The sequence below is a fragment of the Diospyros lotus genome, chromosome 8 (assembly GCF_014633365.1).
Source record: "Diospyros lotus cultivar Yz01 chromosome 8, ASM1463336v1, whole genome shotgun sequence".
In the NCBI taxonomy this organism is placed as follows: domain Eukaryota; kingdom Viridiplantae; phylum Streptophyta; class Magnoliopsida; order Ericales; family Ebenaceae; genus Diospyros; species Diospyros lotus.
The window spans coordinates 37920001-37938124 of NC_068345.1; the positions used below are offsets into that span (position 1 = coordinate 37920001).

At 39.7% G+C, this 18124-nt stretch overlaps 1 protein-coding gene across 3 annotated transcripts in view; it reads right to left on the reverse strand.

The window, feature by feature from the left end:
- LOC127807579 (probable LRR receptor-like serine/threonine-protein kinase RFK1) overlaps window positions 1-18124 on the reverse strand; it is a 32976-nt gene that overhangs the window by 5160 nt on the left and 9692 nt on the right. For all 3 annotated transcript variants that reach the window (XM_052345557.1, XM_052345556.1, XM_052345558.1), the window contains exons 14-18: window positions 9403-9465; window positions 9249-9296; window positions 9054-9097; window positions 8193-8581; window positions 7916-8111 (exon numbers count right to left, since the gene is read on the reverse strand). In XM_052345557.1, the coding sequence (XP_052201517.1) occupies window positions 7916-8111; window positions 8193-8581; window positions 9054-9097; window positions 9249-9296; window positions 9403-9465 (740 nt within the window). The remainder of the gene's footprint in view (window positions 1-7915; window positions 8112-8192; window positions 8582-9053; window positions 9098-9248; window positions 9297-9402; window positions 9466-18124) is intronic.

Sequence of the window (18124 nt, forward strand, 5' to 3'; positions counted from 1 at the left end):
ATTTCTTCAGGTATCCGGGGCTAAGGTATCTTTCGATTGAGAATATTATCAAATATTATCTAAGGATGCTCGGCATTAAAAGGTGGGAATCAGCTCAAATAGAATGATACCCATAGACCACCAATCCGCAGTTGCACCATGCCCTGCCCCTAAGAGAATCTCGGGAGCCAAATAGTCAGGCGTTCCAACAGCAGAACGTTTCTTTCGTCTTTCTTGCTGATGCTCAGATGCAGTTAACTGAGGTTCATCTTCTCCCCATAGCGATGTCCCACTAACAGTCGGACCAGATAAACCACCAGTGTTGTAACACCCCAATTCCTGGGAGCGTTAACGTAACGTAAGATTCCGGGGATAAATTTTTTTTTCAAACAAAAACCCATCACAAAAACCATTCCCCAAAGATCCCGTTACACCTTCTCAGTATATCAATTATGAACCATTAATAAACCAAGACAGGTTCACCAACACAAATGCGGAAGCTAGATCGAAACCTCAACAGGTCATAACCGAAACCACTTTATTTATATATAAAGTTGCACCAACGTTTACATGACGTTTTCAAAAGTAAATAACATAACTGAAAAGACATAATGTAAACTATCCGCTAATCGCCGTCACTCCTCGACGATTCCTTTCCCTTTTGCACCGCTGCCTTCACCTGGAACGTTTGAATAGTCTAGGGACAAAGTCCAAATTAGATGATGAATCATCTAAGTGAGAGTTCAAAACACATTTTTCATGAATAATGCAAGACATGAAATAAACCAATATACCCGGTAAGCCCTAGCTCAAGAGAATTCCCACTCGCTTAACCCTACCACGGGAAAAGAGCAATCTCTCTAAAAGCTATGCCACCACACCGACTCGACGACACGACGACGCGACGCGATTCTAGCTTAAATAGGGCTGCCAACGCATCTCACCAGAATACATTCCCACCTTAAGCATCCAGGAACCACCATACAATCCCAACTCCAAAATTTCACATGGACCACCTAGTCATCCTAGTGCAACTTCCCTCGCCAAACGGCCTGGCACGAAAATCAAGACGGCTATCCTGACATGCACACATAGCATCAGATACCCCTATTATTCTGTCACGCCCTTGGAGAATTACGGCTACACTATCCAGACAACATCCTAGGCTGACATCCCACATGAACAACACAATATGGACCACCTAGTCGTCATAGTGCAACTTTCCTGACCAAACGGTCTGGCACAGAAACCAATGCGGCTATCCTGACATGCACACCAGCATCAGATACCCTTATTATTCCGTCACGCCCTTGGAGAATTATGGCTACACTATCCAGACAATATCCGAGGCTGACATTCCATACGTACACATAAAACTCAAGACAATCCCACAATTCACAATTCAATGCATCGTATAAACAACATTTATAAAATGCAATGCACAGTTCAAAACGTTTAGGGACAAACCTCCCTCATAAATCCAACCGTCACCGGTTACCATTTTAATGCACAAAACCATTTTGCATGAAATCACCATATGTTCAGATAGAACAAGCACAATAAATCAAGTTTTGGGGACAAACACTCACCTTGAACGAAACTCAGAACACCTCGAATCTTGTGCCCAACCTCAATTTCCGTGTAACTCCTCAAGTCTTTTAATCAAACCACCTCCTTACAGGGGTCCTCACGCGCTGCCCAAGTGCTCTACGCGTGTGATGCCTCGCGTATGCTTTAAAAACCCTCTATCCACTAAACCCGAAGCACTCTCGTCTAGCACAAATGTATCACAACTTCGAATGAGAGAATCCTTAGCCTTGAGCCCCTATTTATATGTTTAGGAAACTTAGCCACCAAGAAATATATATTCTGCAATCATTTCAAATTTTTCAAAATCTTTTCCAATCATTCCAAATCTTCTAAGATTTTCTATAATCATTCCAAATCTTTTGATATCTTTTGCAATCATTCCAAAATCTTCTAAGATTCTCTGCAATCATTGTAAATCTTCTATAATCATTCCAAATCTTCTAATATCTTTTGTAATCATTCCAAAATCTTCTAAAATTCTCTGCAATCATTGTAAATCTTCTATAATCATTCCAAATCTTCTAATATCTTTTGTAATCATTCCAAAATCTTTTAAGATTCTCTGCAATCATTGTAAATTTTCTATAATCATTCCAAATCTTCTAATATCTTTTATATAATCATTCCAAAATCTTGTAAGATCTTCTGCAATCATTGTTACCCAAATCAAATCTTTTCTTATCCAATCAAATCTTATACAAATCTTATCCTTAAAGTCATCATGAGCCTTCATCTTATCTCTAACGTCATCATAAGACTTCATCCTTATCTCTAAAGTCATTTATGAAGCTTTTTCCTGAATCTCCCAAATGCCCTTAGTAAAAAGATTTCAAGAATTACACTTTGCCCCGAACTTTTGGATAATTGCACTTAAAGACACTTTTCAACATGGTCCCCGGGCTAATTTTTAATTGCATTTTAGTCCCTGAAAAATGGATTAATTGCGCTAATGACCCTAATTTTTAGGTAAATTACACTTTTACCCCAACCTCAAAAATTACGATTTTGCCCCTGGCTCAAAAACTGAACTTCTCTTTAAAGACCTTTATAACCCTTTGAAATATCTTAAAACATTCTCTTTAAAATTCCGAAAAAATATCGTTTCGATCTCCCTCTGTCAATTTCGAAAAAACTGCACTTAGGCCCGAATCTTCGTTTTAGCTACAAACCCTTTTGTTTCTTCCAAAAACTACTGAAGGGTTACTCTATATGCCAAATATGAACTTCCTCGGGGTTCCATTGACTTCCCGGATGCCCCGTACGATAATTCGGTATTTCAGCCTAAATCACAATTGCCTTTTTTTAGCTGTACCGGGAACTGTTCCCGATTCAACTTCTTTTGATGCCTAAAATCATAACTCGTATTACTTGTCGATACTATACCATTTTCCTTGGCTATCTAGGGTCCAAGATACTCCCTCTGACTAATTCGATCGTCCAAAGTTGCGTTAGTGTACCCTATAGTCTTATTTTCCATAAAGTCCATTTATGCCCTTCATCAAATATTATTTATGACCTCAAATCATTCTCGGGTATTACAAGTGTTGTTGATGAGACCAACCCTTAAAAGCCCAAAATCTGTTAACTCATCCCACATAGTAGAATCAACCAATTCCTCCTTCAGCATTTCAACAGAATCAGCACTGTTTGCATTCTGACATCTCTGTGCCCAAGAGTGAAAAGAATGTTGGAGCCAATCAGAATTTAAACAAGACTCCATTATCATAAGCAAAACTTCTATATCATTAGGCTCCACAACAGGATGCAAATTGAGCGCTAGACTTCTAGAAACATGCTGCCCTTCCACCATCATAACCTTTTTGGGCGAGGCACCCACCCCCTCATGATGGTGAGAATACATGGGGGGCCCTCCATTATCAACCAACCCCCCGTAAAATTTCTGAGAAACATGGCTAAGAGTCAAACCATCTTCCCCGACAACATGGACTGTTCCTCGGCAAGATGCTCTCCTTAGCTGTCTCCGGATCGATCGTCCGTAGCCTTTTAAATGGACCGATCGTCGGCTGCCCTTCTGCCTCACCGTGGAACTCCCCAACACCATCGTCATCGGCAGCCACTCTGCCTCGCAACACCCTGTTCTGCTCAACCGCCAACCCCCCTTCAATATGCAGCTCATCCAACTTCTTCCCTGCGCCTTCTTGCATGGACCCTAAGCGATTCCTCAGCAGCCCCTTCAACTCTTCCCAGTTTCTCACTCTTCGTCTCCGTTGCCCGCACTGGACACATGAAAGTGCAGCACCCTCCAAACACAATGTTGTTGTGTCCCTCTTCTCCTCAACCGCCAACCCATTCACCACAACTCCCAACTCCTCACCTGTCACCTTAAGCTTCCCCCAACTCCTCAACCGTCGCCTTCGCTGCTCCCACTGGAACCCAGCAAGAGTAGCTCCTTCGAAGCCGAAAGTAGTAGAGTCTAACTTCTCCGCATCCGACAACTGAATCACGAAGAAGTATCGCTTGGCCCGAAACACCCAATCGTTCGGGTCGTCTTCTTCAATCACCGGCATCTCCAGGCGTCGGCCCCTTCCTTCCGACCTCCCATAGACGTCGTACTCACCGCCAGCTTCCTTGTGCCGATTTCCCAACTCCGGCGTGGCTTTCTCAGTCAGGGACGACCCCATCGATAAGTGCTCGCCAAACTGTTTCGCCGTCCTCTCTTTCTCCTGGTCTTCCTGTCTCTCCTCGTTCTTCCTCTCCCGTTCCTGGTCTTCCCACCTCGTTCTCATCCAAGCGAACCGTTCCAGCAAGCTCGCTGCCTTCTTCCCCACCGATTGAACCACACCTCTCATGGCATCAAGTTCCCGTTGCATGCCTTCCATCCTCCCTTCCAATTTTCCTACTCGGTCTGTAATACCCGAGAAATTATTAAGGGTATAAATAATATTTGATGAAGGGCATAAATAGAATTTGCGAAAAAATGAGACTATATAGGGTCCACTAACGCAACTTTGGACGACTGAATTAGTCAAAGGGAGTACCCTGGACCCTAGATAGCCAAGGAAAATGGTATAGTATCGACAAGTAATACGAGGTATGATTTATGGCACCGAAAGAAATTGGATCGGGAACGGTTCCCGGTACAGCTAAAAAGGCAACTGTGATTTAAGCTGAAATACCGAATTAATGAAGGGGCAATCGGGAAGTCAATGGAACCCCGAGGAAGTTCATATTTGGTATGTAGAGTAACCCTTCGGTAGTTTTTGGAAGAAACAAAAGGGTTTGTAGCCAAAACGAAGATTCGGTCCTAAGTGCAGTTTTTCGAAATTGACAGAGGGAGGTCGAAACGATATTTTTTGAAATTTTCAAGGGAATGTTTTAGGATATTTCAGAGGGTTATAAAGGTCTTTAAAGAGAAGTTCAGTTTTTGAGCCAGGGGCAAAATCGTAATTTTTGAGGTTCAGGTAAAAGTGTAATTTACCTAAAAATTAGGGGCATTAGCGTAATTAGTCCATTTTTCAGGGACTAAAATACAATTAAAAATTAGTCCGGGGACCATGTTGAAAAGGGTCTAAGTGCAATTATCCAAAAGTTCGGGCCAAAGTGTCATTATTGAAACCTTTTTATTAGGGGCATTTGAGAGATTTAGGAAAAGCCTCATAAATGACATTAGAGATAAGATGAAGCCTCATGATGACATTAAAGATAAGATGAAGGCTCATGATGACTTTAAGGATAAGATTTAGACAAGATTTGATTGGATATGAATTGATTTGGATAAGATTTGATTCGGATAACAATGATTGCAGAATATCTTAGAAGATTTGGTAATAATTATATAATATCTTGGAAGATTTGATAATGATTGCAGAATATCTTAGAAGATTTGGTAATAATTATATAATATCTTAGAAGATTTGGTAATGATTATATAATATATTAGAAGATTTTGGAATGATTACAAAAGATATTAGAAGATTTTGGAATGATTGCAAAAGATATTAGAAGATTTTGAAATGATTGCAAAACATATTAGAATATTTGGAATGATTTACAATGATTGCAGAAAATCTTAGAGGATTCGGAATGATTGGAAAAGATTTTAGAAGATTTGAAATGATTGCAGAATATATGTTTCTTGGTGGCTAAGTTTCCAAAACCTATAAATAGGGGTTCATGGCTAAGGATTCTCTCATTCGAAATTTTGAGAAATTCGTGCTAGACAAGAGTGCTTCGGGTTTAGTGGATAGAGGGCTTTTTAAGCATACACGAAGCATCACACACGCAGAGTACTTAGGCAGCGCGCAAGGGCGTGTAAGAAGGTGGTTTGATCAAAATACTTGAGGAGTTACACAAAAGTCGAGGTTGGGCACAAGATTTAAGGTGTTCAGAGTTCCGTCCAAGGTGAGTGTTCTACCGAAAAACTTGGTTTTAAGTTGTGAGTGTTCACCCCCAAAACTTGATTTATTATTCTTGTTCTATCTGAACATGTGGTGATTTCATGCAAAATGGTTTTGTGCATTGAAATGGTAACCGGTGACGATTGGTTTTTATGAGGGAGGTTCGTCCCTAAACATTTTGAACTTATGCATTACATTTTATAAATGTTGTTTATATGATGCATTGAATTGTGAAATATGGCATTGTCTTGCGTTTTATGTGTACGTATGGAATGTCAGCCTCGGATGTTGTCTGGATAGTGTAACCATAATTCTCCAAGGGCGTGACGGAATAATAGGGGTATCTGATGCTGGTGTGCATGTCAGGATAGCCGCCTTGGTTTTCGTGCCAGACCGTTTGGTCAGGAAAGTTGCACTAGGACGACTAGGTGATCCATACAGTGTTGTTCATGTGGGATGTCAGGCTAGGATGTTGTCTGGATAGTGTAGCCGTAATTCTCCAAGGGCGTGACGGAATAATAGGGGTATCTGATGCTGATGAGCATGTCAGGATAGCCGCCTTGATTTTCGTGCCAGGCCGTTTGGCCAGAGAAGTTACACTAGGATGATTAGGTGGTCCATATGAAATTTTGGAGTTGGGATTGTATGGTGGTTCCTGGATGCTTAAGGTGGGAACGTATTCTGGTGAGATGCGTTGGCAGCCCCATTTAAGCTAGAATCGCGTCATGTCGTCGAGTCGGTATGGTGGGATAGCTTTTAGAGATTGCTCTTTTCCCGTGGTAGGGTTAAGCGCTGGGGATTCTCTTGGGCTAGGGCTTACTGGGTGTATTGGTTTATTTCATGTCTTGCATTCATTCATGAAAAATGTGATTTTGAACTCTCACTTAGATGATTCATCATCTAATTTGGACTATGTCCCTGGAATATTCAAACGTTCCAGGTGAAGGCAGCGATGTGAAAGGAAAGGAGATTGCCGAGGAATGACGGCGATTAGTGAATAGTTTACTTTATGTCATTTTCAGTTATGTTGCTTATTTTGAAAACATCATGTAAACGTTGGCTCAGCTTTATATCATAAATAAAGTGGTTTCAGTTATGACCTGTTAAGGTTTCAATCTAGCTTCCGTATTTGTGTTGGTGAACCTGTCTTAGTTATTGATGATTCATAGTTAATATACTAAGAAGGTGTAACGAGATCTTCGGAGAATGGTGTTTGTGTTGGGTTTCTGTTATTTGTTTGGAAAAAAAAAATTATATCCCCGGAATCTTACGTTACGTAATGCCCTCCCGGGAATTGGGGTGTTACACGGTCCGTCAAGTTCACCATTAGGATATTAGGATCGATGATGCTCTGATACCAATTGATAGGATACTGATTATCGAAAGGAACTACAAGCTGGAAATTAACAAAATGAAAAGAAAATTGGGCATTCAAGAGGCCCTTAACTCTCCCAAAAACTCAATACCAAAATCTTCTTGCCCCTCCCAACTTCTTCCCCCTCTATATATTCTACCATCCCTCCTCCTTAACAGAAATCTGTTACGCGTTTAACAACCTAGCAATTTCCTTCACTACCCCTATGCACATGGCTGGCTGTTATGCCAGCCATCCAAATTACACCCTCGCCCCTTGTCTTTGATAAGTCAAGTACCTATCACTCTCCCAACACCATAATGTGCATAATTGAGCATGACAGTGTGCTGCAGCTGTTCAAGGCATTTCTATACCTGAACAACGTTAACACTATTTAGGATAATTCACAAAATGTGAAAGATTGATGAGAGAAAATACCCTTATTGGCTCTATAATGCTCTACGAACCTTAATTTATTGGTGCAGGTTAAGGATTTCAACTACTTATCCACAACACAAAAATGCCTTTGTGCCTCGAAAGAACTTGTCTTCCGGAAATCATAGTTCATAGTATTACACAACCAAGACATGGTAAACAGTAAGACAGAAAGAAAGAAAGCTATTCAATTACTTACTGGGACTAACCGATATAGCTGATACCATGGGCCCATAAGTGCCTCTGTTAGGAATGCGTGTAGTTCCTTTTCCAGCCCAATAAAAACGGATCTCCAAAAAATTATCGGTCACACTGGCATTGAATGGTCTTATCACTCTCTTTTGTGCACCACCAGCCTCATTTTCAATATTGAAATCCTTCCTAACTAATTTTCCCTGAGGCAAAAGAAATTTGATCAAGTATTGTCTGTAGCATTGACAAAATAATATACACGTTTACCAACTCAACAGAATTACCTGAATATAAATATCAAATATCCGCTTCCCAAGGCTTCTATAAGTATTGTCATTTGTAAAATGTATTTCAGCAAAATGCAGTGTAACAGTGTAATTTCCATTTTCTAAGCAGTAACCAAAGTAAGTGAGTGTAAGAGGAGAAAGCCGTGCTGTATTATACAATTCAGACAAGTTTGTTGCAGGCTCAACTTCAATGAAACGAGCATTCTGCAAATTATTATCGTCCATGAAGTCCCCAGTGCTACTGAAACCCCAGTAACTATTTATACTTCGATAATATCTTGCTGTACCGCCCTGGACTTCTCCATCACCTTCATACAAAACTTCTTCATGATTTTCCTTCATAGTGAAATCATTTCCACCACTATTAACATGCATAGAACAGCCATCTGCCATAAGTGGAAAGTAAATATTACCATGCACAAGTTCACCTAGTGCATTTAACAAAGATGCCGCAAAATAGTAAAACATTGGATATTGAAAATGTTGGAAATAATGGGGTTAATATATCAAAGATTCAATGACTCCAAGGCACGTAACATTGCTATCTTTTAAGAGATGTTTCTCCCCGTGTCTATATTGTCACTAATGGGTTTAGAGAAAATCTCAAAAAAATATCTAACAAAAAAGATGTTGAGTATAACTAAGGCTCTCGGCAATAACATGGATAAAGTGAATCCACTTCTTTAATAGACCAGTATCACCCAGAACAAGTTCTTTTGAAAAAAATGGAAGTTAGATATAACATGATCAAAAAATAAGAAAGTTTGAGAATTATAAAGAGGGTATTGTGACGAAATTCTAACATATGAAGAAAATTAGGGAACTTCATATTCCTGATCACCCAAAAAATACACTTACATCTTGGACAAGTGACATCATGTGTACATGGAAGAACTCTCCTTCTGTCAATCAGCCAAGGAACAATTAGCATCAATCCGAAGCAGGAAAATGACCCCCAAAGTTGAAATCTCCTTCTTCAGTTGTTAAAATAAGAAGTTGAATTCAACCTTAGGAGATGATGGAAAGATGATATTAAGTGAAAGAACATCTTACAAGGGGTTCTCGTTTGAAGAACTTCTAAACAAATTTACATACAAATTCCTATAAAATGAAAAAAGAGAAATAATTGTAAGAACAAAAACTGCTGATCAGGAACTATAACGGAGTGGGAAAAACTAAAATAGAGAAGCATCTTTAGTGTTCTTACAAATTCTCTTGACAAGCAGGCTGATCAGGTCTTTGCCATGTAAAGTTGTTGTAGGAAAGATCACTGCATGGAATAATTGTCATTAGGTGCTATTTGCCTTGGTAAGTATAGTGTTATAATGAATTAGTAAGAAAAGCATAGCCAGTTTGAAAGGACAAAAGAGGAAGGGAGGAAGGGAGAGAGAGATGGTTCTTCCCAAACTGAAACTCAGTTATTTAGCGCCTCAACTTCAGTTTCTTTGCCCTCCAAAAGGTATACAGCATGGATATCTTTACAGAAAATAATAATTTTCTTCTATTATGACAATTAGGGGTGAGCATTGCCAAATCAATTAATTCCACTTGGATTTTACTAAATTCAATTCGATTCGGTTTTGATATACAAAAAAAAAAAAAAAAGATTTTTTGGCTTTTGGTTTGGTTTTAACACTAGTATTTTGGTTTTTAATCTAATAAACCTAATTGACCAAAATATATGAATAGGCACCTATTTATGGGTAGGAACAAGACACCTATTTATAGGTAGGAACAAGCAGCTTGCCACTCAACCCTTTCAAAGCTTACCACCTCTCATTTGAAGCCAACATCTCACCTGTTTGCTTCAGCAATTCATGCCACCTCCTACTGTTTTTAAAGCTTTTAAGAGCTTCTCCAAGACACTGCAAAAGTTTCTTAGAGCTGAGGTTTTACTAATCCTTCTTAGTTAACCTTAATCACATAAATTAAGTCCTCAATCCATCTCTCTCAATCCTTAAAATTAATAATCCTTATACCATTAGAATCTTCTTTTTATACCTACTAACATATTCAAAATGCAGCTTCATTTAGTCCTCCAAAATCAATTTTAAAGGCAGCTGCTTATCTCAGGTATTAACCTGCTTGCAACAGCTAACCTTATCCTGTCGTTTGAATGGAGGATGCAGAGGGGGACAGAGACAGGACATGGGTGGGGAGACTCTTTCCGTTGATTTGTAGACATCCCGATTTGGCGTATGAAGGAGAAGAAAAAACATTTTTAAATATTTTTTTTTGTTTTTACTATGCTACCATTATTTTTTTGTAAAACCCAATATTATCCTTAATCTAAAAAATCTAATCATTACCTTCACAGTAATATAATGTTGCTCTTGGAAAATGATGGGTCCTAGATGGCTTGCAACTAATAATTGAAATGAGATAAATTGAAGATAAAATGAACACAAAGATTTACGTGAAAAACCCCCAAATAAATTACGGTAAAAACCACGAGCAAGGATAGAAGAATTCACTATGGGAAATAATAGAAGTTACAATTTTCTCTCTAGATCACAAGGAGATAACAACAACATAATCTCTCTTGAAAATAGGAGAAAACACTATTTTCTCTAACTCTCTATTTTTCTCTTTCTCTCTCTACAAATGAAAACATTTGATGAATGGAATGCTTGAGGAGAAGATGAGATGAAGAGATGCTCAACAATGAGTTGGGGAGGCCAATTTATAGACCTCCCTCACGTGTAAATGGGTTAGGCAGCAAGCATGAGCAGTTGCCTAACAAAGGTTGGCTGTCAACCTTCAATGTAATAATTGGTTTGGCCACCTTCCAATTGCAATTGCAATTCCATGTGCTGGCTGCTTTGACTATTCAACAATCTCCCACTTGAAGATTTGATTGAGAATCAATCAATCTTCACACCATTCTTTCTTCCCTGTCATTTCCTGTTGCTTACGTCTCTACTAGGCCACTAGAGAATCGACACCAAACAAACTTGTTAGTATTGACTGCCTTTGTCATAAAGTCTGCTAGATTGTCTTTTGTATGAATCTTCTGCATATCCACTGTTCTTTCTTCCACTTTCTCATGAACGAAGTGAAACTGAACTCGAATGTGTTTTGTCTTTGAATGAAAAGCTGGATTCCTTGCAAGATGCAAGGCACTCTGACTGTCACAAAACAGAAAAATCTTCTCTTGCTTGTGCCCAACTTCCTCTAATACCATCTTCAACCATACTGCTTCTATACTAGCTTGTGTAGTTGCAACATATTCTGCTTCTGTTGTTGACGTGGCCACAACTAACTGTAGTTTTGAAACCCAGCTTACAGCTCTGCCAGTAAGTGCAAACACATATCCTGTGGTGGATTTGCTTTTGTCAAGATCACCTGCATAATCTGAGTTAACATATCCTCTGACAGTAAAGTCTGATCCCCCATAACACAATGCAACATCTGTGATCCCTTTAATGTATCTCAGGACCCTTTTCATGGCATTCCAATGCTCTTTACCAAGATTCACCATATACCAACTAACCACTCCCACTACTTATGCAATGTCTGGTCTTCTACAGATCATAGCGAACATCAAACTTCTCACTGCTGATGCATACGGTACTCAAGACATTTCTTTCCTTTCTGCTTCATTGCTAGGACACATACTTCAGGATAACTTGAAATTAACAGGAAGTGGGGTAGAAATTGACTTACAATCTTGCATATTGAAGCGTCGCAAGATCTTCATTAGGTAGTTCTTTTGAGAAAGCCAAATCTTCCTGCTATTTCTGTCTCGGTGAATTTGCATCCCTAGAATCTTGTTTGCTGGTCCCAAGTCCTTCATTTCAAATTCCCTAGCCAACTGTGCCTTCAATTCTTTAATACGATCTTTGTTGGGGCCTGCCACCAACATGTCGTCCACATACAACAACAAAATAGTGTAATCACTTTCACCAAACCTCTTGAAATATGTACAAGGGTCTGCATTAAGTCTGTTGTATCCAAGGCTCATGATGAAGGAATCAAATCTCTTATACCAACATCTCGGCGTCTGTTTGAGACCATATAGAGATTTGTTCAACCTGCAAACCAAGTTCCCTTTCTCTTCAAAACCTTCTGGTTGGAGCATATATATTTCTTCTTCAATATCTCCATGAAGAAAAGCCGTCTTCACATCTAGCTGCTCCAGATGTAGGTCAAATGTAGCACACATTGCCAGGACTACTCGAATTGTAGTAAGTCGTACCACTGGAGAAAATATTTCATTGAAGTTAATACCTTCTTTCTAAGCATATCCTTTTACCAACAGTCTTGCACGATATCTCTCCACTTGATCATTGCCATCACGCTTGATCTTGTAAACCCATTTGTTTCCGATGGCTTTTCTTCCATGTGGTAGTGGAGCAAGGTCCCATGTCTTGTTCTTATGTAGGGCTTCCATCTCTTCTTGCATTGCTGTCATCCACAGGGATACATCTGGGCTCTTAGTAGTCTCATGGAAAGTTAATGGCTCTCCATCCTCTGTTAAAAGATAGTATGCAATGTTGATCTCAGTAACATACTCTGAGTGCCAAGTTGGGGGCCTTCTGTCACGAGTTGACCTCCGAACCTCAGAAGCCTCAGGTTGAACTGGTTCTTGTACATCATGTTCTGGTACTGCTTCAGAAGAATCTGCATCTTCTCCCTCTTGTCTATTTTCTATTTAAACTGTAGTAGTCTCTGGTTTTTCCTTTGTAGTGCCATCATTTTCTTTTCCTTGCAGTTTATCTTCTGCAAATATCACATCTCTGCTGATGACAACTTTGTGGACAGTGGGATCCCACAAGCGATACCCCTTGACTCCATCAGTATATCCCAAGAAGATACACTTTCTGAATTTTGAATCCAGCTTCGTTGTTTCTTGGGCATTGTACATCATGTACACAGGACTTCCAAACGTATGGAGGTGAGAATAGTTAGTTGGCTTACTAGTCCACATTTCCATCAGCGTTTTCAGATCAATCGCAATTGATGGAGATCGATTGATCACATAATAGGCGGTCTTAACTGCTTCTGCCCAAAATGACTTCGTTAGTTTTGCAGTCTTCAACATTGCTCTTGTTCTCTCCAACAAGGTTCTGTTCGTCCGCTCTGCCACTCCATTTTGTTGTGGAGTGTATGTTGTAGTGAACTGTCTCTTGATACCTTCCTCTTGACAGAAATCATTAAACTCATCGCTAGTAAATTCTCCTCCATTGTCAGTCTTCAAACACTTGATCTTCTTTCCCGATTCAAGTTCTACCCGCGCTTTGAACACTTTGAAAACTGGGAATACATCGGCCTTCCTTCTGATTGGGTACACCCAACATCTCCCGGAGTGATCATCAATAAAAGATACAAAGTATCTTGCACCTCCTTGGGATAAAATTGGTGCTTGCCAAACATCAGAATGAACTAATTCCAAGATAACTTTACTTCTAACAGTGGAACTGTTGAATTTTGATCTATGCTGCTTGCTCATGACACAATGCTCACAAAAGGGTATTGATACCTTGTTGAGCCCTAGGAGAAGCTTTTGTTCTGAGAGAATCTTCAAACCTCGTTCTGACATGTGGCCAAGTTTACAATGCCACATCATCGTTGATACTTCTATAGAGCTTGTCGAAGCAACATTCATTTCTCCCTCTTGTAGCGTCTTTCCGTTAAGCATGTATAGATTTGCAACTATCTTTTCTGCTTTCATCACCACCAGCGCGCCTTTACTATCTTCATGATCCCATTCTCAATACGGGTTTTACACCCAACATCATCTAGTTGTCCTAAAGACAATAGATTTTTCTTCAGGCCTTTGACATGTCGTACTTCTTGGATAGTGCAAACCGTATCGTCATGCATCTTTATTTTGATAGTACTGATACCAGCAATCTCCAAGGCATGATCGTTTCCCATGAACATAGATCCTCCTGAGATAGGTTCATATTTATGAAACCATTCTTTCCGAGGGGTCATATGCCATGATGCTCCTGAATCCATAATCCAAACATCAGTGAGTTTCTTTCTGCCTTCAACAATCGTTGTTGCCTCGCTATATAGAATTTTGCCATCATCTGAAGTACTTGCAACATTTCCCTGAGCATTTGATGACTCGGGACCTTTCCCATTCTTCTGAAGATGACAACACTCCTTGATGTGCCCTTTCTTGCCACAATGGTGATATTTTATATTCTTCTTACTTCTTGACTTTGATCTACCATGATTACGGCTCCCACTGGGACCACATTCTATTGGCCTCCCTCTCGTCATTGATAATGCCTCCGCTTGTTGCGAATTTGCGAAACTGTCCTCCTTATTTCTGCGCCTTTGTTCCTCTTCCAAAACTGTGGCTGTAACGTCCTCAAAGACTAAATAGTCAGTGAGAATATTATTGATCGGGTTGATGATGAGTTGGTCATACGAATCTGGCATGCTTTGAAGTAGAAGTTCCGCACGCTCATTTACATCTATTTTGTAACCCAACTTTGAGAGTTTAGAAAATAGTGTATTGATGGCGTTGATATGATCTGTTACTGAAACAGATCACGACATCCGAAGAGTGTAGAGTCTTCTTTTTAAGAAGATTTTGTTGTGTAATGACTTAGCCTCATACAACTTTGTGAGGGTATCCCAAATCTCCTTTGCAGTCTTCTTCTCTTCCACACTTGACAAGACTTCGTCGGCTAGACTCAAGCGTAGATTGGCGACAGCAGTGTCGTTCATTTTCTTCCACTTGCTATCGTCAGTGATCTCCACCGGTCTTTCTCCAATCGCCTCTATACAATCTTCTTTTGTTAAGATCGCCTTTATCTTCATTTTCCATAACGAGAAATTATTCCCGTTAAACTTCTCTATCTCGAACTTTGTTGCCATTTTGCTCACCTTGATTTCAACCGTTTCACTTGAACTGTGAACAGTACTGTATGCGTGAACAATGCGTATACGTGAATAGTGCCCAATACTCTGAAAAGAGTGAATAATAATCTAATTTATTTTCTGATATGGAGGATCCACTTTTCAGTGGCAACCACAGAGCATACGATAAGTAGATATCAACACTCAAGTCAAGCTCTAATACCACTTGTTGCAAAATGATGGTCCTAGATGGCTTGCAACTAATAGTTGAAATGAGATAAATTGAAGATAAAATGAACACAAGGATTTACGTGAAAAACCCCCAAATAAATTAGGGTAAAAACCATGGGCAAGGATAGAAGAATTCACTATGGGAAACAATAGAAATTACAATTTTCTCTCTAGATCACAAGGAGATAACAACAACATAATCTCTCTTGAAAATAAGAGAAAACACTATTTTCTCTAACTCTCTATTTTTCCTTTCCTCTCTCTACAAATGAGAACCTTTGATGAATGGAATGCTTGAAGAGAAGATGAGATGAAGGGATGCTCAACAATGAGTTGGGGAGGCCAATTTATAGGCCTCCCTCACGTGTAAATGGGTTAGGCAGCAAGCATGAGCAGCAGCCAAAATTGGCTGCTGCCTAACAAAGGTTGGCTGCCAACCTTCAATATAATAATTGGTTTGGCCACCTTCCAATTGCAATTGCAATTCCATGTGCTAGCTACTTTAACTACTCAACAATTCAACGCATCGCCTGTTCAATTTTCGTCATAATGTTCGTCAATTGGCCTTCTGATGCTTGGTTTTATGGCAGGAATCGATCTCACTGACAATTGGAGAACGAATTTGTGTTGTGCTCCTGCCTCTTATTTCCATAATCGATGTCGTTGTGTTCTCCTTCGCCTGTTGCTTTGACTTTCAACACTGTTCCAAGAGAAGCCGGTACCAGCACCGAAATTTCATTCGACTAGCCGATGAATAGTCAAAGCAGCCAGCACATGGAATCGCAATTGCAATTGGAAGGTGGCCAAACCAATTATTATATTGAAGGTTGGCAGCCAACCTTTGTTAGGCAGCAGCCAATTTTGGCTGCTACTCATGCTTGTTGCCTAACCCATTTACACGTGAGGGAGGCCTATAAATTGGCCTCCCCAACTCATTGTTGAGCATCCCTTCATCTCATCTTCTCTTCAAGCATTCCATTCATCAAAGGTTCTCATTTGTAGAGATCAAAAGTTCTCATTTGTAGAGAGAGAAAGAGAAAAATAGAGAGTTAGAGAAAATAGTGTTTTCTCCTATTTTCAAGAGAGATTATGTTGTCGTTATCTCCTTGTGATCTAGAGAGAAAATTGTAACTTCTATTGTTTCCCATAGTGAATTCTTCTATTCTTGCCCGTGGTTTTTACCCTAATTTATTTGAGGGTTTTTCACGTAAATCCTTGTGTTCATTTTATCTTCAATTTATCTCATTTCAACTATTAGTTGCAAGCCATCTAGGACCATCATTTTGCAAAAAGTGGTATCAAAGCTTGACTTGAGTGTTGATATCTACTTATCGTATACTCTGTGGTTGCCACTGAAAAGTGGATTCTCCACATCAGAAAATAAGTTAGATTATTATTCACTCTTTTTAGAGTACTGGGCACTATTCACGTATACGCATTGTTCACGCATACAGTATTGTTCACAATTCAAGTGAAACGGTTGAAATCAAGGTGAGCAAAATGGCAACAAAGTTCGAGATAGAGAAGTTTAACGGGAATAATTTCTCGTTATGGAAAATGAAGATAAAGGCGATCTTAACAAAAGAAGATTGTATAGAGGCGATTGGAGAAAGACCGGTGGAGATCACTAACGATAGCAAGTGGAAGAAAATGAATGACACTGCTGTCGCCAATCTACGCTTGAGTCTAGCCAACGAAGTCTTGTCAAGTGTGAAAGAGAAGAAGACTGCAAAGGAGATCTGGGATACCCTCACAAAGTTGTATGAGGCTAAGTCATTACACAACAAAATCTTCTTAAAAAGAAGACTCTACACTCTTCGGATGTCGGAATTTGTTTCAGTAACAGATTATATCAACGCCATCAATACATTATTTTCTAAACTCTCAAAGTTGGGTTACAAAATAGATGTAAATGAGCGTGCGAAACTTCTACTTCAAAGCATGCCAGATTCGTATGACCAACTCATCATCAACCTGACCAATAATATTCTCACTGACTATTTAGTCTTTGAGGACGTTGCAGCCGCAGTTTTGGAAGAGGAACAAAGGCGCAGAAATAAGGAAGACAGGTTGGCAAATTTGCAACAAGCGGAGGCATTGATATCAATGACAAGAGGGAGGCCAACGGAACGTGGTCCCAGTGAGAGCCATAATCATGGTAGATCAAAGTCAAGAAGTAAGAAGAATATAAAATGTCACCATTGTGGCAAGAAAAGGCACATCAAGAAGGAGTGTTGGCATCTTCAAAAGAATGGGAAAGGTCCCGAGTCATCAAATGCTCAGGGAAATGTTGCAAGTACTTCAGATGATGGCAAAATTCTATACAGCGAGGCAACAACAATTGTTGAAGGCAGAAAGAAACTCACTGATGTTTGGATTATGGATTCAGGAGCATCATGGCATATGACCCCTCGGAAAGAATGGTTTCATAAATATGAACCTATCTCAGGAGGATCTATGTTCATGGGAAAACGATCATGCCTTGGAGATTACTGGTATCGGTACTATCAAAATAAAGATGCATGACGATACGGTTCGCACTATCCAAGAAGTACGACATGTCAAAGGCCTGAAGAAAAATCTATTGTCTTTAGGACAACTAGATGATGTTGGGTGTAAAAATCGTATTGAGAATGGGATCATGAAGATAGTAAAAGGTGCGCTGGTGGTGATGAAAGCAGAAAAGATAGCTGCAAATCTATACATGCTTAACGGAGAGATGCTACAAGAGGGAGAAATGAATGTTGCTTCGACAAGCTCTGCAGAATAATCAACGATGATGTGGCACCGTAAACTTGGCCACATGTCAGAACGAGATTTGAAGATTCTCTCAGAACAAAAGCTTCTCCTAGGGCTCAACAAGGTATCATTACCCTTTT